The 20,048-nt window shown below is 46.9% G+C and overlaps 7 protein-coding genes across 7 annotated transcripts; 4 read left to right on the top strand and 3 right to left on the bottom strand.

The window, feature by feature from the left end:
* Positions 1-1,512: 1,512 nt before the first annotated feature.
* FPOAC1_007779 (uncharacterized protein) lies at positions 1,513-2,481 on the bottom strand (the record flags this gene model as incomplete). Its single annotated transcript, XM_044852229.1, has 2 exons — positions 1,513-2,174; positions 2,220-2,481. 2 exons carry the CDS (start codon positions 2,479-2,481, stop codon positions 1,513-1,515), a joined length of 924 nt encoding a protein of 307 aa, XP_044704899.1.
* A 1,616-nt stretch (positions 2,482-4,097) lies between these two features.
* Positions 4,098-5,758, top strand: FPOAC1_007778 (uncharacterized protein; the record flags this gene model as incomplete). Its single annotated transcript, XM_044852228.1, has 3 exons — positions 4,098-4,124; positions 4,515-5,402; positions 5,450-5,758. The coding sequence occupies 3 exons, from the start codon at positions 4,098-4,100 to the stop codon at positions 5,756-5,758; spliced, it is 1,224 nt and encodes a 407-aa protein (XP_044704898.1).
* Positions 5,759-8,327: 2,569 nt separating this feature from the next.
* FPOAC1_007777 (uncharacterized protein) lies at positions 8,328-12,784 on the bottom strand (the record flags this gene model as incomplete). Its single annotated transcript, XM_044852227.1, has 5 exons — positions 8,328-8,806; positions 8,856-10,098; positions 10,142-10,315; positions 10,360-10,664; positions 10,711-12,784. The coding sequence occupies 5 exons, from the start codon at positions 12,782-12,784 to the stop codon at positions 8,328-8,330; spliced, it is 4,275 nt and encodes a 1,424-aa protein (XP_044704897.1).
* A 510-nt stretch (positions 12,785-13,294) lies between these two features.
* FPOAC1_007776 (uncharacterized protein) lies at positions 13,295-15,079 on the top strand (the record flags this gene model as incomplete). Its single annotated transcript, XM_044852226.1, has 1 exon — positions 13,295-15,079. One exon carries the CDS (start codon positions 13,295-13,297, stop codon positions 15,077-15,079), a length of 1,785 nt encoding a protein of 594 aa, XP_044704896.1.
* A 184-nt stretch (positions 15,080-15,263) lies between these two features.
* FPOAC1_007775 (uncharacterized protein) lies at positions 15,264-16,308 on the bottom strand (the record flags this gene model as incomplete). Its single annotated transcript, XM_044852225.1, has 2 exons — positions 15,264-16,170; positions 16,220-16,308. 2 exons carry the CDS (start codon positions 16,306-16,308, stop codon positions 15,264-15,266), a joined length of 996 nt encoding a protein of 331 aa, XP_044704895.1.
* An 816-nt stretch (positions 16,309-17,124) lies between these two features.
* On the top strand, positions 17,125-18,615 carry FPOAC1_007774 (uncharacterized protein; the record flags this gene model as incomplete). Its single annotated transcript, XM_044852224.1, has 1 exon — positions 17,125-18,615. The coding sequence occupies one exon, from the start codon at positions 17,125-17,127 to the stop codon at positions 18,613-18,615; it is 1,491 nt and encodes a 496-aa protein (XP_044704894.1).
* Positions 18,616-18,981: 366 nt separating this feature from the next.
* Positions 18,982-19,963, top strand: FPOAC1_007773 (uncharacterized protein; the record flags this gene model as incomplete). Its single annotated transcript, XM_044852223.1, has 3 exons — positions 18,982-19,240; positions 19,293-19,370; positions 19,419-19,963. The coding sequence occupies 3 exons, from the start codon at positions 18,982-18,984 to the stop codon at positions 19,961-19,963; spliced, it is 882 nt and encodes a 293-aa protein (XP_044704893.1).
* Positions 19,964-20,048: the final 85 nt, after the last annotated feature.

Raw genomic sequence — 20,048 nt, 5'->3', positions numbered from 1 at the left:
ATCGCTCAGAGAAAGCCGTTGCCCGAAAGAATCTGACGGAAAATAAAGTAAAGAGTTCCCTGAGGAAGAAAAAGGTTTATATCTTGGATGAAGTGACCAAGATATATTTTGTCTTGTGGTGGAAGAAAGATGGAGAGAGAAAAAAAAGAAGAGAGGAGAAAGATGGGGAGGATACAAATTTTGGTGATGGTGTTGAGGATGACTTTGACTTTTGTTTTGCAAAGGCAACCTGAAATGGAAGGCAAGGCAAGGCAAGACAAGAAAGACAAAAGCAATAAGATGAGAGGATGAGATGAGATGATGGCTGATAGCACTGGAAGGAGCCTATCCAGACTGGGATGGATCCCTAATTTGGTGGATGATTACTGGTCAATAAGCAATCTAGGTGGGGTAGATTGAGTTTTGGAGGGGCAGTAGAAAGTAAACAAAAGGTTTCTATTGTATCACCTAAATTCATCTACCTTTGGCCTCCCAAGCAACGACTCCCTTGAGTTTGGAGGAAATATCTAGATTACGAACAAGTTTAATGAGCCAATCAATCTGGGACCAAAGTCTAATAATACGTATGCACGACCAATGGCTTCTCTCCTCCCCAAATGTCTCTGATAAGCTGCCCTTGAATCAACATTTTGAGGCTTCAGCTGTCCAAGTCATAGCTCCTGTTTACTCTACTTAATACAAAACCATCGTGCTTCGTCTTTACCCCTCCAATGCAACATTGATCGACAGCATGATTCCTCATTTTACAGACAGGGATCCCATCTCCCGTCTTTAGGACCCTAACAACCGTTTGATCTTCAAAACAACTTTCGACTACCGGTATCAGTTTCATCCTCAGCATGGTCCGGGTATATTTTATAGCCATATTTGATGACACTTGTTTACGGGGTAATGCCACAATATCAACACACTCATGTAGAAGCACGACGTAAACATTAATATCTTGCATTCTTGCTTCTCCCTGATACCAGATTTCTTCTCGTATTGACCCAAGCAAAGAAACCGTTGAGATCAAAGCACGTGGCTCCCACGCCTGTCTTATCATCGTCCCGTGTCTCTTGCAGTCTCATTTCCTTGAGCTTTTATTTCTTGACGATAGCTAGAGTCTTTGGAATGGCCTCATCTTGCATTCCATGACGTTCAGTTGTTGTATCCTCTTCTCAGCTCCCAAATCTCTCTTTTTTCTTCAAGATCCATGTCACGTCATATGATGTCACTGTATTTTGTGTTGGTCTCCGAACAATCCGCTCGTTCGACTGACGTTGCTTTGATGTGGCCATGTTTACGTTTCGTCCGATTCGCCTGACACTGCAGTCATTCCTTCTCATTTGACCCAACAAGGTTTCAAGTCCCGGAATGATCGCTGGTAGCATAGCAACAAGTTTATTGACCCCGATACTCTGGAAAGCCGAATCTAATCTCAGTCAAATCATCCGGTGTACTCGGACACTCCGGCAGTAACTGCTTCTACCGTCGACCCTTTCCAGCCAATGACGTAAAATGGACCCCGAATCATGACTCGAGAAAAGATGTCGACTTTGACGGCGCACCTCTTCGGCCAGCCTTGAGCGAAATGTGATTCACAACATTTCCAATCTTGACCTTGATCCCCGGCACACTGATCTCCCATTTGCGTATATCGTCAAACTTGGACTGTTTAAACAACCGCAGTGTCTTGAGCGACATTTCATCCACCGGTAAATGAAACGTCCATCCAATAGAGACGTGGAAAGCACTTCCGACAGGCTCTCTTTGATCTCGTTGATACAACGTCGGTTGATCAAATTGTGCTGCTACCGAGTTGCTCCTTGATAGTAAGCTGGTGAGTTCTGGATTTAGAGGGATCGCTTTATCCTTGGTGTCGGCAACCCTCGCGACGCGGAGGACGAGAAATGTGCGGTCTGAATCTGGTGATCTGAACCATGCGAGGCCCTGGGGCTTGATGACAAAGGGTGGGACGCCACTGTTGTTAAAGGATTCTGTTATTTTATCTAGAAACTCATCCTTGTTTCCTGTTGTGAGTGACAATGGACGAGACAAGCTGACGTGAAGTGGTAGAGGTGATCCCAGATCGCTTGTCAGGAAATTAAAGAGCTTGGTGTCACTCGACACCTGTTCCTCAATGTCGGCAATAAGAGCAGTGAGAAGTTTGTGCTGTTCAGTAGATGGATGCCCTGAATGAATTAGTTTTGTAATAGTAACTGTGCATGGCGACTCACACTCTGTATAGACATGACTGGGCCAGTTGCCGACTACATGAGGAACCTGCCTCTTCCGTCCCTGATGCAAACTCGGATCATCAACGACGCTCTGTCGAACAGTGGAAGCATATAGATCATGAAAGGTATCAGGCAAAGGCGGCATAGAAGAAGCACCGGCAGCTCCGTCTGTACTCTGGTCACCTTTACGACGTTTGACAGAGCGAGTATCGGGTTCCGGCTCGGACCCGGACTCGGATGAAGAATAATCGACGAGTGCCATAGTTGTACGTCATGTAGACGTAATAACTAATGAATGTATCAAAAGTCTAGCTTATTCTGACGGATAAACGGCTCTTTGTTGTTTACGTGTCTGGAGTGCGCGTTTGATCATTGTTCAGTACTAAGGTACGCGGCAATTATTCCCGTAGTGGGGTCAGTCAGTATAAACGGTCGCAGGGTCGCTAAGTAAAGCGGCTCAAACTCGATTGATGACGATTGGGTTGACTTCAAGTCTTGTCATTTGCTGATAAAAATATCTGTCACTAGCCTTATGATACTTTTGCTGTCAAAGTTTGTCATGGCAAGATCCGATATCTATCTTTTGCTGATCAATTGGAATAGGGTAGCAATAGGACGTCATGGCTTATTGTTGCGTCACTTGCGGGCCGGACAAGCAAAGTTTTCTTGGTTGTGATATCAGAGATGATGAGAATCAGAAAGAAAGAGAAGAACATTTGTTTCAATAATCAATGTTGATATTAATATTCAAATGCATAAATGTTTAATAGCGGTCTGTTGATGAATCTCCACTGAGCATTGATTCAAGTGGCCTAGACTTTAGAGGGTCTGCCAGCTGTCATCCGTTTCTTGGGGAAAAGAAGCGAGCGTTACTGTTAAGCCACTCGATTGGAGAACGCCGCCCAACTAAGTCTGGTCCCTACAAGCAGTAGCGAGAGAGCTTGGACTGGACCCTGTGCATTGCATTAAATGCTCAGCTGACCTGACTTGACTCTAACGAGGATCTCCTTGTCTTTTTTAAATTGTATTTCTTCATGCTGTAGATTGATTTATGACAGCCGTCTGAGCTTAAATCTCGTGTTAGCTGACGTCGTCTACTTCCGAGCCTGCCGCGATTGGAAGAAAAGACTAAAGAAAAAGGGATCGGCTCATAAAGTGCGAGACATGACTGATTGACTGAGGGATTGACATGCGGGACCTAGCTAATGGTGGATGTGACAACTACCACACCTAGGTACCTCTCTCTACTGTAACGTTTTAGTACCGACTTCGGCTCCCTTGACCCAGAAACCCAAACGCCTGGAAAGTCCCTTTTTCGTTAAAAAGAGGCGTCGATAGCGGATGGATGAAGCGGCTAGAATTAGAATGGGCATCACGAGAGCTTTTGCTCACCCCGCTATGGCTGTGAATGGGCGCATGATGGGGATGGAGGGGGGACGAGACCGCTCCAAGATGTAGATCCATGGACCTCACATGCTCCGGTACCTGTGCCTTACGTACGTATGTAGCTACTAAGAAAATGGAGAGCTTCTCTTTTATTCCTTTTGGGATCATGGTGGGTGCCATGCCGTGCCGTGCCTTCCTTAAATAAAGAGGCTGCATGTCCTCCCATCCATCCCACCGTTTGATTCCGTTCTTTCTCTCTGTATCCTCTAGTCTATACTGTCTTGTACCAAAAAGAAACATCATCTCTGTCGCATAAAGAACTACAATCACGACGACGAATAGACATTGCAACACAGAATCATCGCATCTGTCTAGTATCGCACCGCATCGCATCAACTACAATCGAGCCGCTTCACTCACAGTCAACTCTAATCACCGACAAACTACAACTGTTTGCGCAACTCGAAAAAATACAAAACAATTGTCGCCACCATGACAGACACAAGTGACAAGCAATGGGTAAGTTTTGGACCCTTACCTGAGCTAAATCGATACCCTTGTTCTCCCACCATCATGGCCCATTCTTTTCTTTTCCGTCTGTTCCTTGGTTCAAGCGCTTCAGGGTCCGCTCTCTACCTAAATCAACGTCATCCCAGCATCTTTCAGTGATGGAAAAAAAGACGTCAGGGACAAAAGAAAAAAAGACCCTTATCGTTACGTACCGTGGTTGTCTTGCGTCAATGTCGATCACCAAGATTGACGGCTGCTTGGCTGTTTTCTTGATGCAAGCCAAGTAACCAACCATGCTTGGGTTATGCCACAGCCCAAAGTACACGCAAGCCCGATGACGTTCCTCACAACACACCACTTGTCACCTATTTAATCTTCATGTCTAACAATGATTCATAGGCCAAGGCTTATCTACTTGATCCTTTAAACGAACCTGAACCAAACCAAGACACCGGTATCGGCAACCTTTCAGCTCAATTCCGCAGCTATTCTCTTGAGAGCTCCAGTTCAACTTCAAGCAAAGATCGTTCCGAGAGCAAAAACAAGCAGCGATCAACCCGTAAACATCACGGAAGCTATCCTACTCCACCCACTTCTGCCAGTCCAACTCGCGACAGCTTTCACTCTTCCAATCCATTCTCGGACGCTGCAGCTTCACGACGTGAATCATCTGTCCCTTCAGTCTCAATCTCTCCACCAAACTCTCCTCCTGGCCCAAGCAACAACCCATTCACTGTTTCTTCGGTCAACCGTTCAGCAAGCGCTCGAGTTCCTGCTCATCGCAGCCGACCTCCAGTCCAGCATAACCGCAGCTTTAGCGCCAACAACTGCGGAGTCTCCCGTCAACGTTCACTGAATCAAAGATACCCAGGCGACATGTCTCACCGTCCTCTCGACATCCTTAGAAAGGAGGCTCGCGCAGCTGATCGTTCTCCTCATCTGCGACGCAAGCAAATGCCCATGACTGATACCATTGACGCTCTTGACACAATTGGTGGAACCTATCATCATGGCGGTCCCTATGATGCCACTCTCGCAAGCCGTAATCGCAACAAGAAGTATTCGCCCGTCGCGGCTGTAGAGGAATCTAACCGAGAAGCTCTCCGCGCCACCCCGCGAGAAAACATCCAGGACTCCCTCAAGAAGAAGATGCCTCTACAGGGCACTGCCGATATTCCCAACGGCGAGCGGGACTTTAGTGGAAACACCATCAACTATGAGGAGGGTGCTGATCTCATGAGAGAACCCGACGCCACTGGTGGTGCGTACAAGCGTTGGGACGGTATTGTAAGTATTTCTACGCCAGACTCGAGAATCTTTACTAATTTTCACAGCAATATCATCCCGACGATCTGAAGGGCAAGGGTGAGCCTTCTTACACTTACGAGAAGGACCTCAAGGAGCACAAGCGCAACCGTCGAGGTGGTCCCGCCGAATACGAGCTCTCTTCCAACATGGGTACCAGCCAGCGCCCTGCCTTTACTCATAACCGTAGCTTCAGCGAGAACCCTCGCACAACCCCCGAATACTCAAACGGCACTGACATTCGTCGCAACAACTCAACAGGCCGCCACAAATTGAGCGACGGTCTACGAAAGCGCTTCGGCAGCATTCGACGCAAAAAGGCTAGCGAAGTTGAGTAAACGACCAATGTATTTCCTGTTTTATTAAGCTTGGGATTGGCGTTATGGTTTGCGCGAGGATTGGGATTATGATGTACGTTTGTCAACAAGACATGATGGATGGTTTGGGTGTTGTATATGTATCGGATGAAAGTACTGATATAGTATCTCTTGGTAAAAAGAGTTTTGGGAAAAGAATGTTTTATACCTGTTTAGTTTTGAGATGCTGATAGATAGACATGTAAAGTCTAGAATACAGCCGAGTTGTTCCCTTGAGGAGAGATACCTGTCCTGCAGTTTCAGAGTGACCAGTGTCCATGAGCCCGAAACTATAATACATATACTTGATGTGGGTGTTCCTCGAAGTTTGATATGATCTCGATAGATGCAGCCTCGTCACGAAAAATAGGGCTCTTAGAGCAACCTCAATCTCACACAAATACAAAAGCAAGACCTGCTATGCAACCCACTTATCCTTCCTTTAACACAAAGACACACAAAAGACCAAGCGAGCCCGAAACTATAATACATATACTTGATGTGGGTGTTCCTCGAAGTTTAATATGATCTCGATAGATGCAGCCTCGTCACGAAAAATAGGGCTCTTAGAGCAACCTTATTCTCACACAAATTGATGTGGGATAATTGATAGATATGGGTATCCCTCGAAGTTTAATATGACCTCGATAGATGCAGCCTCGTCACGAAAAATAGGGCTCTTAGAGCAACCTTATTCTCACACAAATTGATGTGGGATAATACACATACAGCAATACCCATGCGGTCATGTAGCTTACATTAGATGAACGGCATTCTGAAGGTGGGATAGAATTGGGATACTACCAGCTCAAAAGTCAATATGAAGATATAATTCTCACACAATAGGTACAAAAGCACGGTTGAAGGAAGGTTTTGTGGGTTGTGTAAGGATTTGGTTACTCTATCAGAGCAATCATCGAGTAATCGTTTCTAGAAATGGCTATAGACACGATGTACTTACCCGCCCACCTATTGTGTGTATAAATAGAGGTAGTCCATGTCTGTAAAGCATGTGGCACCATCTATGGTCAGAAATTCACCAAAATAATCTCGTATATATTAACAAAACCACATGTTTCTAACCCTTGCCTCTTTTAAAGGAAGATAGCCTTGAGTTATTCAAACATCTCAGACTTGAACAGTATCGTTGGGACTGTAGCTGAGAAAAGTTGTCACCGCTGGACCATCCGGGAAGCAGCGATGTCTGGGAGACACCACCGCGCCAGCACACACGCCGACTCGATGGATAGTCAGAGATCTGGTCGAGGAAAATTAGTAGAAATATGCAAAAAATGACTGCCGCACTACTACCCAACCCACTGTACAGTCAGCCCTCAGATATGGTTTTGAAACTAATGTTTTTAACACAGCTACGATTCAGGGATGAAAAGCATTAACAAGAGTGCTCATCATTGGGCGTTACTAAAAACCTTTGCTATTTTGGTTTATATACCCTTGTTTCGTCTTCATATAAAGGAAGGTGGGGGATGCGGGTTGTTGTGTCGTGTACTGGTGGTTCCTTCCCTGATGTCTGGAGTGGTATGCTGCAACATCACCAGGTTTCGCTGTAGACAGGCGGGTATCCCTTTGGAAGTAGAGGCACCTCATATGGAATAGAACAGTCTAGAAATAAATAAATGAATAAACAAAAAGGTGTCGATGCCCTTAACTCGATGTGCCTTTGGTGAGCTATATCAGTTCCCAGTTCCCAATGACCTTGCCACTTTTCCCTGTAGGCATATTGGCATCTGAGGCATGCACCATATAGTGACCATGTTACACATTAATGAATGGCAACCATGGGCGTATGGAATATTAGGTTAAAATACTTTGTGAAGAACATCTGTTGATAAATCTAAACATTTAGATTAAGCTGATAACCAGGACAATTGAGAATACCTCTAGCTGAAGATGAGGCCCGGGCTGTCGGGACTTTTCACAACGCGGTAGTTTTGTGTAAAGGCAAATGACAAGGTTTGTTATAAGTGGTCGGAGGGAAGTTTCTTTTCGCAGTAAATGCATGAGAGGAAGTCTGATAAGAAATCGAAGTTAGTTATTGTGGAAGTGCAGTGTCACAGGAAAATGAGTTTGGCTCACGTGATGAATACCGAAGCCTGCCTATAAATAAACAAGAATCCCCAAGCCGAAATCAAAACCTTTCCTCATCAGATATGGTGCCAACACACATGTTCTTAACACGGCTACGATTCAGGGATGAAAAGCATGAATGCAAGTGCTCAACCAAAACGTGGGTATCTGGGGGAAATATAACAAGGACGATGATGATAGCTGATCTCGTGTAGAGATCAGATAAACTGAGTTCTCAAGTTATCAAGAAATTCGTCCTGCTTCTTGGTTCAAGTGAACCATCATTCTCACCATCGTGCGCGTCTGTTACCCAGCTGATTGGGCTTTTGTTGGCGTTGCTTGCTATAACTACACAACTTCACATACCACTATGAATAACAGTAGAATAATGATGCTTCCAATTGTAAGTATTCTATTGTCTGCCCAGTATTACGATAACTATATATGTTCTCTATTCACTTATCTAAAAATACGACATACCACTCCATCCCAACACACCCTCCAACTCCTCCCTCAACTCCTCAACACCATCATAACCACCCTTGCCCGCAATCTCAGCCCTCTTTGCAGCGCTCAACTCAGCCCATCTAGCCAACACTGCTCCATCAACAATCGCTCTTCCACCCGCTGCTTCAACGCCCACAGGTCGTATTCCGTCAGGCAGTCTATGCGCTTTGGCGTTTAGCCCGCCGTGTGGTGTAAGCGCAGGGAGGAGCTGGTTTGTTACAGAGAGGAGACGACGGTATGCTGTTTCCGGAAGGGGAATCAGGCTGGATAAGTGACCCGAGGAAGATGCGAGGAGAAGAACGTGTGGGGGGTCTTGAGGGGTTGGTTGGCTGGGGGGTGTTGTGCGTGGGAGGAGGAGGGTTGTTGATGGGGGGTTTGGTGAGACGGAGAAGGATGTGCGGTGGAGAAGGAGGTGGCCTTGAAGAGATTTGGGGTCTGTGTCAGAGTGTTAGCATGTATTTGTGATTTGTAGAAAAAGACTTACGCTCGGGGTTGAACTCGAGGATATGCAAATCACCATCTACATCCGCCGCAACAATAGCAAGATCATCACCATCAGGAAGAAAATCCGCCACCACAACTGGTAATCGACCATGACTTTTACCTAGAACCTTGAAAGTATACGGTTCTTCGGTATAACCGGCAAACCAAACACCCTTGAACGCATCAGCCATGAGACAAAGACCAGTACGTGAGAGTTCGCGCGCGCTGGACACATGACAGCTCATATCCAGAAAAGCGACCGGAAGAAGAGATCCATCTTCCTTCAGGCCTCTGACCATGCACTTTTGACCCTGGGCGACGAGCATAAGACCTTGGGTACCGATTTCAGAAATGGCAGTGACGCCGCCGCGGGGAATGTCTTCGCGGGCGATGGCTTTGAGACGTCTGTTTGTTTCTGGCTTGCCGGGCTCGGGGATGACGGTTACGATGTCAAAGACGTGCACGCGGCCGCGGATGGGTAGGTCTTCACCCTTTGAAACGGCTGTGCCGACTGCAACGAGGAAGCGACGTTCTTTTGTATCTTCCGAGACTTCAAGGTGTAGAGTCTTCATGCACTCGATTGCCTCGCAGGATTCGAGCTCAATGTCGTGAATGACGGTCCAGGTGATGGGGCTAATGAGTTTCAAGACGCCGCGGGGCATGGTTGGAGGGAAAGTGAGTGTTTCCTTAGCCCACTCCTTGTGATAATCATCATCTTTGGGAAGTTCAAAAGGTTCTCTTATCATACAGCCTGCGATGTAAGCACCGGTGGGTTGATGATATGCGATGCCGCGAACGTCAGATCCCAGATGGACTTTCTTGACCGAGATGCCGAGTTCGGTAAAGTTGGTGTCGGATGGAAACTGAGTGACGCGCGCGATGCCCTTGTCGTCTGAACAGATAAAGCCACGATCACAACCCTCTGTGTGGAACGAGCTCATTCCGCGGATACCGAGGCCTTGAAGACCGATGACACGGGGAATACTCTTGCTGGACTTGAGGACGAAACTTGGTGATGGGCCAGGAAGAAAGACTGTGCTGTAGCCGTTGATGTTTGCGCATCTGCGCATGGGCATGAAACGGGGTTGCTCTACATCGTCGTCTTGCTCTGTTTGGGCGGGTGTTGTAGCTAATGTTACGTTGGATGTCTTTTTGAAGCTGAGAGCTGAAGATAAGTTATTTTCACCGGGTCTTACATGACGGATAGGTTCGTAGATGGTGAGGTCGTCGGATTGGTTTCGGAGCTGACGATGTTAGAGTGATTCGACAAGTGTGGAGGGGACTTACAATGAGGTATGGGGATTGGGAAATGTTGTCGCCGAGGTCAGCTACCAAAATCTCACGTAGAGTCTCCTTTGCTAAACCTCGTCGAAGGGTGTAATCGGCTGATAAGTGAGGTGGCACGTAAGAGAGACCTTCAGCAACGTAAACGGGCTTTGAGAGATCAGGAAGAGCATACACCTATCAAGTCAGTAGCTATAAATCTGAAGAACGGCGACACTTACATGTAGTGCACCTGTAGAGCTGAGCAGGAACATCATGATCTTTTCGGCCTCAACCTTGTCGCCGAGTTGGAAAGCGCCCTTGGTATCAGCATACAGACATCCAGCATGCCACTTTGTATTCTGGAGTGTAGCATCCATCTTTTCCACCTCTTCGAGCTCATTGTTACTGTCGATTTGTGCTAGTAAAAGACTACTGTCATCACGGATGAGGAGCAGGTAGGGATCAACAATGCTGGCACTGGTGACTCTAGGTTCTGCCCCAGTTTCCTCGTCGAGCATGGGCAGAATCTGAGTAAGTCCCAGATCTGGAATAGTCAGTATATATAGAAATTCCTGAGAAAAACAACTCACCTCCATCGTAGGAGCGAACTTCAGACTTGAGAACTTGAATGATTCTCATCTGCTTGCCCATTGTTCCGGCCTCGACAGTAAATCCAGCCGCAGGATCGAACTCGGTATCCTTTAGCGTTTCGAATCCAGCACCAGTAAGGGCATACACGTCTGAAGTCTCGTAACCGTCAAGGTCGACCTTGGCCACAATCATATACTTATCGTGTTGTGCAAAAGCCTCATACTCATCGCCAACGCCAGCACTTCCCCCAAGTGCTTTAGGCAATGGTTTATTGACAGACATGGTCCAGAATCCTCGAGCCTCTGGGAATTCGAATCGTCCGATAATCTTGGGTTGAATGTTTCGGTTGAGAATGGCCAGCGAGCCAGCCTTTCCTCGCCCGACGATACACGCAAGATGGAGATCCGACACGACACCATCTGAAAGAGTCATTTCTTCGCTGTCGGGAAGAAACGATGCTTTTCCAGCAGTTAGATCTTTAATTGGCGCAATGCTGAGCAAGGTATCGTGGATGCGGAAGCTCAATTCGCCTGATCTGCCTCCTCCAAGTGCTTGAGCTGGTTTCGCAGCCGCCGACTCTGTACCATAAAGATCATCATCCTCATCGTCGTCATCTTCAAGATCCAGCTCGTCCACGTCAAGCGCAATATCTGTATCAATTAGACGAGGTTTCCTTCTCTTTTCTTGTCCCATTTTCCTTGTCCAGCCTAGCACGATAGAGTCGCCCATTTCACTACCGACAAAGAAAGCGTTCTTTCCAAGCTTGGATACTGTCGATGCTCGGCTCTTTAGGATATTGCCCCCGTTTTCGTCTGTGACCATCTTGATGCTAAGTCCAGAGACGGTTCGGCCATCAATCTGGAACGAGACGATGGCAATTTGACCATCGTTGAGAACGAGTAACAATTCGCCGTTTTCTATATGTAACTGCTCAACAACGCAGTGCTCCAATCGCAAGTTTAGATCCGCTTGATCTGTCAAGCTAAACGATGTAATCTGTCGAGCCATTGAGTTGACAGCAACGCCATTGGCTTTACCCGACTGATCAACATGGATCAGCTCGTTCTCTCCAATAAGCAAAGCACCACCGACGGGCGCTGGCAAAGCGAGAATCTTGAACAAATCTCGAGGAAGGTCGGTGACAGAAAGAATAGTCGTTGAAGCTCGTTGTTGTAGATCTAGCGTAAAGACCTTGTATGTAAGATGGTCCTTCTGGCCGAGAGAGTGCGCGCGTTCCTGGCTAGACGACAAGATACCAAATGTCGGTTCTCTGTACTCATGCAGAAAAGAAAAGTGCACGGGATGAAGCAGACTGGGATCAAGCAGCGGAAGACGGAGAACAAAAGATGGTGTATATGGTGGTTCTAATGTGTCGCTATCTCCATTGGCGACTGTAGCAGCCTCCTTCACAGGTCGTGGCCCATCGAGATCCTCATCCCAATCATCCATCTCCAAGTCTTCTTCCGCCTGTCGAAATGGTAGAATCGCGATATTGCGCGAACCAAATTGAAAGGCAGCGCATCGACTGCCAGGATCGGCCGCGAGGTAATTCGCATACTCGTCAAAGGAAAGTTCCCACGGCGCACCATGTAGCTCCTCTTTTTCGTAGTAGTGAATGGAAACGGTCTCCAAGGTGCTCTTTTCAGAGTCCCATACAGCCATACACAGCTTGGCAGCCTTGTACGCTATCAAGAGAGCTTCACCTCCACACTTTGAGTGTTTGGTCTTGACCTTGGCTAAGCCCGTGACTGCTCCAGCAAGTGGAAGCTCTGCGACGAGGACCAGCTTTGTGTTGTGTGCTCGGTCGGTTTTGACAATCATTGACTCGCCGCCAAGAAAGGACGACTCAAGACCATCATCATCGTTTGCGCGGTGGTCGAATTCGGGTTCAGGCTTTGTAGGTTGAGCAGGTTGGTTCTCGGGATCGAATTCGGCGGATATGGTCTTTGTTGTAAAGATTTGGAGTAGGGAGCCCTTTGCGACAACAAGATTGTTTGCTGTAGCCGAAGTGAGGGAAGCGATTAAGGAGTGCGTAACAGCTGAAGGAGCTGCGAGCTCGGTGTAGGCCTGCATTTCAGCGAGACCATTCTATTGCGGTCGAGAGAAAAGAATTGGGTTTGACCGTTGTTATGGTTGGTGATGGTATTGAATTGACCCAAAAGAGTAGAGCTTAAGCTCAGGACGGATTATCAGTGAGCCGTCTTCCGGGCAATCCGCTGTAAATACAGTGGAGACCTCTAAAACAACAGGGAGTCAAGTATCCCCACTTGAGTAACGCTAGCGTATAGATTGCGTCACGAAACATCAACTGCTTAAGGTCGAGCTTTGAGCTAAACAATCGAGACGATCGAATCTTGTTTTCTTCACAACATGCTCTTCTCTGATTGAGCAAAGCTAATCACGTTGCTACACCGGTCTATCCCGCTTCTTTAGCGACGTCACCCTTGATTTGATAGATCTTCCTTTAAATCCCCGCGATCTGCCACCAAATCCGCCACGGTCGCGACCTAGTCTAGTGGCTACTCTACAACTGCATTGTTGATCATTGTTCGACTCATCAATTCAGCGTCGCTACTATTCATCATGGCCCACGCAGGCCTCGTCCAGACCAGTTTGATCTGGGTCGCTTATGCCATCGCCGTAGGCCTCTGTCTGATTGCAGCCATCATCACCACATTCACATGGCAGACTCCCCGTGAACGATCCGCCGTCGTCAGCATCGTCGCTATTGTCAGCTTGACTTCACTACTCGCTACGGTTCTGCTACTACCCGTCGATATCGCTCTCGTCTCTGCCACCGCCTCTGCAACACTTGGTGCCAAGAAGGATTGGGCTACACCCGAACGTATCGACAGTATCCTCTACACTCTCAAGGTCGTCTATTACAGCTTGTACAGTTTCGATGCAATTCTCTGTCTGATCGTTATTCCTTTCGCCTACTTCTGGCATGAAGAGTATGACGAGATTGAAGTAGAGGAGGAGGGTCGAACACTAGGCAGTCGCTTCCTGGCCGCAGCCAAGTACACCCTCTTTTTCGTTGCATTCGTCGTGGTTCTATTCCTGTTGGGATTCTTTGTACCTGCAGCCGGCGATAGCTCTCAGTCCCACTGGGATCTCGACTACTTCAAGAAGCTCGTCGCTCAAAACCATGGCGAAAAGGCCTTGACTTTTGCTCTCGGTCTCCTGCTCACAATGGGTACTTTACTCTACGTTGTCTACACTGGTGCTGGCCTCGCTCTTCTCCCGATTTCCTTCATCAAGGCTGCACCTTCAATCTCGGCCCCTCAACTTCACCAGTCCACCACTTCGCAACTAGAGCAGAATCGTGAACGTCAGCGACAGATTGAGATGCGCAACGCCGGTCGACAAGAGGAAATGTCCCGAAAGGATCAACGAGAGTTGGATGCTTTGGTTAGAGAAGAACAGACACTGGTACGACGTGAGAGACTCGCAGCTGAAGCTCAGGGCGAAGGCCACAGCAAGGTCTATCAGGCTTGGCTCAAGGTGTGCGCTGTCTTTCGACCTGTCAAGCTTATCGGTGGAATTCTTCTCCTGCTTCTCTCTGTTTTTATCTGGGTGTCTATGCTCATCACCGGCATTGACAAGGCCAAGAACTCGGTCTGCAAGCAAAAGTGTGGTTACATCCTCGGTCAGATCCATGTTTTCCAGCCCATGAACTTTATCTTTGTCAAGGCCGCCAAGGCTTTCCCTGTCGACTATATTCTCATGGCCCTGCTTGTGCTCTTCTTCTTCAGCAGCTCCATTTCTGGTATCGCGACGGTTGGCATCCGGTTCCTTTGGGTTCGCATCTTCCAGATTCGCAAGGGTAGAACAGCGCCTCAAGCTCTTCTTATTGCCACTGTTATGTTGGGATTGATCATCTTGGCTATGAACTACGGTATCGCCATGTTGGTCGCACCCCAATATTCTACCTATGGAACTCAAACATTCTGCTCCAACGAGCCCGCTCATCCGGGAGAGCAACCCGACTGCAGAGGCCACTCAGACATGATCCACGCTTGTTCCGAGGCGCTCAAGTACAAGCATGCCAAGGATGTTTGTACCCCATCAGTGATGTCAACGTTCCTCAACCGCATCACTATCACATGGCCATTCTTTGGTCTGGTCGACTTTTGGGCTCAATTTGCCTTCCTTGGCGTGTTCCTTGTTGTTTTTATTACAGCCCTTTTCCGCACACCCAAACTTGACCTCTCTCAAATTGACGAGGAAGCCGAGGCAGATGAGGAGGAGAGCCTTCTCGCATCTACTGGTAGACGCTTCGGTGCTACATGGCAGGACGTCAGAGGAAAGGTCAGCACAGGAAATGACTCTACGAATAACGGCCACGGATCACAATCCGCTGCTTGATTTGTTTCACGTATAAATAGTCCGAGTTTCAAATTGATGGAGGTGTTGTTTTGCTAGCGCATTGATGATTTGGAGTTTGTTAATTGGTATGAATTACTCAGCTTGCGGCTTCTTTTGTTAATTGGTATATTTGGGTATCTGTCTTTACGCACATGAATAGCTATGAACATTGAAATCGAATTCGTTACGCTCCCAGTGCTACCTTTTTCTTTTCCTTCTTCTCCGTCTTTTTTTCTTTTGTGAATTGCACCGCTTTGTGACTTCTCTCGTCAAACCCAGCTTGTGGTCCACGATGCATCTCGTACCAACACCGCGTGCAGTAAACGTCATCGTCGCACCCAGGACATCGTAGCGTCGCATCCTCAAGACAAACAGTACACCAACTTTCTACATCGTCGTCGGTGTAGTTTGTACGTGTATTTAGACGATTTACCGGTTTTCCTGAGGGTTTGGATGTTGGGACGGAAGGTAATGCGAGGGATGATTCGGCATCTGGGGATGGGGCGCGCAAAGCGGCTAGACGGGCGGTTATGTCGTCTATGTCTGCGCTGCCTGCACGAGCCGAGGTAGGGATTTCGTTGAGGTCAGAGGGAACTTCTGGAAGTGCGATATCCGTCTCTGTACCGTTGGGTTCAGAGTCAGACTCTGGTTCTGGAGATTTCGTCTTGGCTAGAGAAGCTTCTACTTCTACCTCATCGCGAAAGCGAGCGATGACTTGATCGACATCTTTGTTCATAGCCTCTCCGTCAGAATCATCCGAGTCATGTTGTTTTTCTTCTGTGTCTTTCGGTATTGCGTCTGCGAGTTGTTCCAGTAGGGCTTTGACCTGTGCATCGTCTGGTTCTGCGCTGAAGCCTTCCTCTGGCTTGACATCTCCTAAAAGTTCCTCTAGGGTCTGATCATCTGTCTGGAACATAGCTTCATCTTCTTCATCTGCCTTTTCAGGTTGAGGTTTGGGCTTTGATGGCTCTAGTGACTTGGATACTGGTGGAGATGGTTCATCGCTACGTTCTCGTAAAGACTTGAGACGAGCAGCGAGTGTATCTTCACGAGTAGGCGTCTTTTTCCTCTCAATAAGATCGACTTTTATTCTTAAGGCTTGTCAGTTTCTGAGTAATCAGAGGTTTGGGGTGGGTGTACTCTGTTGAAACGGGTTTCTCGGATCCTGCGCTTTTGCCTCGAAGGGCGTTTAGGCGATCGAGAAGAGACTTGTCAAGATCGTTGGGCATTGTGAGCTGGTTTAGAGATGTGATGATGTAGTTCAAATTGATTGCCTGATGTTGAGGGATGATGTCGTGGTGAAGAGAGATGAGGCTCTGACGTGTAGCGGGGGCGGGGCATTGCCATCGTCTTGGCTATAGACCTTGAAAGGTGATGCCAAGTGTTGGATGTGAAGAAAAGAGTTTTGGTGTCAATATATCAAGTATGCAGATTCAGACTTGTTGAATGTTTATTTTATGCAACTTTGTGTCTGTATTCATGATGGCTTCATTATCTGATGCGGTACAGAATCCATGCTACAGCAGCTGAAAGTTACTGGTCAATCTATGTGGTAATAATGACTCGATCACAATACCCCTAATCCTGATCTCTTGGCGCTGAATCCTTTCAAATGTTAACAGGCTTAAACTGACCATGTCGTGAGCGAGCAGTGAATCAATCCTACGACGCGCGTCTCCATGCTGACGGTTTGACATACGCAAGTCATACCAGGCCGAGGCATTAGAGACAAAATTAGTAGATCAGTTTATAGTCTGTCGACCGTACTCTTAGATTATTTATTTTGACATCCCCAAGTTTAGGGGCTAACTTTAGGTTGTGTTGCCCACTAACCGGGCTGTTTGTTACTGGATGTGATAGTGGATCAGTGCTTGGACTGCTAATTTTAGTGCATCACGTCCTTATCTAGTCGCTATCGCTGTCAATCACAGCACTAAAGAAGCAATTAATGGAATGGGAGTGACAGAACATGACGAATCTTTAATAAAGCTATTCATATAATTGTTTATTACCATCTCCGCCATGTTCTTTATTCATTCCTCGTCATGTTTACCTTTCAATCGCTCGGCGCAAGGTCTGTAAAGATCACAGCACTTATAGTCTTTGTCTGGCTTCTCATAGCCGTCTTTTACAACTACAGCAACATTTCATTTTTCACTACGACGCCTTTGCGAAATACATATAAAGGCACTTATGAGAACGTCAAGCTAAAAAGTATAGAGTCTATTAGGCTTGGTGCGCAATACTTTGTGGATTATCCGTTGAAGGACGAGCCGAAAGAGATATTCGGAGAACTTGGACAGAGGACACAACTATTACGAACCTGGATTGAAGAATTGGAGAGTCATGAACCAAACGAAAAGAAAGAGACGGCGGGGCTTATTGGAAAATTGATCGAATCTCAATTTCCATGGCTCAATTCGAAAAATGGTATTTCGCCGCCTCTGGCCAATATCTACGACCGACTCGGTATCTCATACAATACCGCAAGCGCAAAACCATATGCAGCAGCAGCTGGAATTGTCATTCCTACTGGCGAAAAGACCCTCCGATTCGCATGCCATCTCATCGCCTCTCTAACACAAGTCCACAAGACCTCCCTTCCAATCCAGGTCGTATACGCTGGAGACAATGACTTGTCCGCTCAAGGGAGAAGAAAAATCCAACAAGCCGCCAATGGTGTAAACATCGAGATGCTAGACGTCCTTACCGTCTTCAGCGACAAATCACTAAAGCTTGCAGAGGGAGGTTGGGCGATAAAGCCTTTTGCTGCGTTGGCAAGTCACTACGAAAAAGTCATTCTTCTAGACGCAGACGCAGTATTCTTCCAAGATCCGGAACGACTTCTCCAACAAGACCGATTCAACGAAACTGGAGCGCTGCTCTTCCACGATCGACTCCTCTGGAAGAATGGGTTTCCTGATCGACAAGATTGGTGGCATGATCAGATCAAGCATCCTAGCCCCGAAACTGACAAATCCCTCGTGTGGACAGAACGGTATTCTGAAGAGGGAGATTCGGGTCTTGTGGTAGTTGACAAGTCTAGACTTGATGTCCTACTTGGTTTGATACATATCGGATGGCAAAACTCAGACAGAGTGAGGAATGAAGTTACGTACAAGATTACGTATGGCGATAAAGAGAGTTGGTGGATTGGATTCGAGGCGACCGGATCGAAATACTCATTTTCGCCGCACTACGGTGGTATCGTGGGCTGGATGAAAGATAAACCAAACGACAAGAAGAAAGACGTTCGTGTGTGTAGCTTTGTAATAGCGCACGTGGACCAAGATGAGAAATTGCTCTGGTATAATGGCGGTTTACTAAAAAACAAGGCCGTCAATCAGACAGAGTTTGAAGTCCCGACGCATTGGATGATTGACCAGACTTGGCACAAGGGCGGAAGCAAGAAGGATATGAGTTGCATGGCTGGAAAGATAGTCAACGAGTTGTCCAGCGTAGAGAAGGGTATTTTGAAGAGGGCGATTGATGCTGCTAAAGATGTTGATGAGAAGTTGGATCTGATACCTACATAGATTTAATGGAGCATTAACATCATGATGGACAGTTTCTGATTTACTGTTATTTTATGCATTAGATCAATGAACGAACCTTGACATTATTCGTTGCATCCTGGCAAATGTCATCCGCGGCCTGGAGAATACATCGGATTTCAAATGAATTTCCCGAGTCCGGACCGTTTTAAAAAAGACGGGCCGGAAGTGGGTCCCGTTTGACGGACAATTCAACAAGACCGAAGACCGTCGTCCGGAAAACAATACAATGAATTACAGCAAAGACCGAAAATGAACCCATAATAATACAAACAAGATAATATATAAGAATGTAGACTTTACTGAATAAAACAAAATCACACACTCAATTCTTCATCCATTATAAACATGGCTCTTCGTCTATCCCCATCCCGGCCTGTACCTCTACTGGCGACTATAACAGCCAGCGCGATTGGAGTCGGCGTCCTTTCTAGAATGATGTTCAGCACAGCATCCGCAGAGTCGAACTCTCCCCAAAAGATCTTTGGTGGTGGATTTGCTTCGGTGAAACTGCCGTTGCATAGTTCCGAGTATGAGTCTCATGATACAAAAAGGTTGCGTTTCAAGCTGCCTCAGGAAACTGCCGTTACTGGTCTTCCGTTAGCGTGTATGTTATAATCTTGAGATGAGTAGATTAAGATGCTAATTTTTTTGTATAGCGCCCTTGTTGACGTTGACTTGGCCTGAGGGATCATATCTACCTACACCTCGACCTTATACTCCCATTTCACCACCAGGTAAGCTCTCCATCTACACACAATTTTATAAGTCGCTGACAAAATCAGATGAGCCAGGATATATGGAACTTCTCGTCAAGAAATACCCCAAAGGAAAAGGCAGCACCTATCTCCACTCCCTCCAACCAGGCGACACCCTTTCCTTCACATCCCTCCCATTTAAACCAACATGGAAGACCAACAACTTTCCTCACATAACCCTCATAGCAGGTGGATGCGGTATAACACCCATCTTCCAACTTGCCCAGGGCATTCTTCGCAACCCTGAGGAAAAGACACGCATGACGCTCATCTTTGGCGTTAATTCAGATGAAGATGTTTTACTCAAGAAGGAACTTGACAGTTTCGCGAAAGAGTTTCCTGAGAGGTTTGAAGTCAAGTATACTGCTAGCAATCCTGCCCAGGGATCAGAGTTGAGGAAAGGAAGAGTTGACAAGATGTTGTTGGAAGAGGTGCTTGGGTCAAAGGTTGGGAGGGATACCAAGGTTTTTGTGTGTGGACCTCCGGAGATGGAAAAGGCGCTTGTTGGAGGACGGGGGAAGGGAGTTTTGAGACAGATTGGATTTGAGAAGAGTCAGATTCACAAGTTTTAAAGACGTCGAGGGGAGGTGGGTGTTGGGAGTAACGTTGTTTTATAGATGTCGCTTGCATAGAGAACATTATTATAATACGTCCATG

This window comes from Fusarium poae, chromosome 3, assembly GCF_019609905.1.
Source record: "Fusarium poae strain DAOMC 252244 chromosome 3, whole genome shotgun sequence".
Lineage (NCBI taxonomy): Eukaryota > Fungi > Ascomycota > Sordariomycetes > Hypocreales > Nectriaceae > Fusarium > Fusarium poae.
The sequence above is the reverse complement of the archived record's forward strand: the minus strand, read 5'-3'. Positions and strand labels throughout refer to the sequence as shown.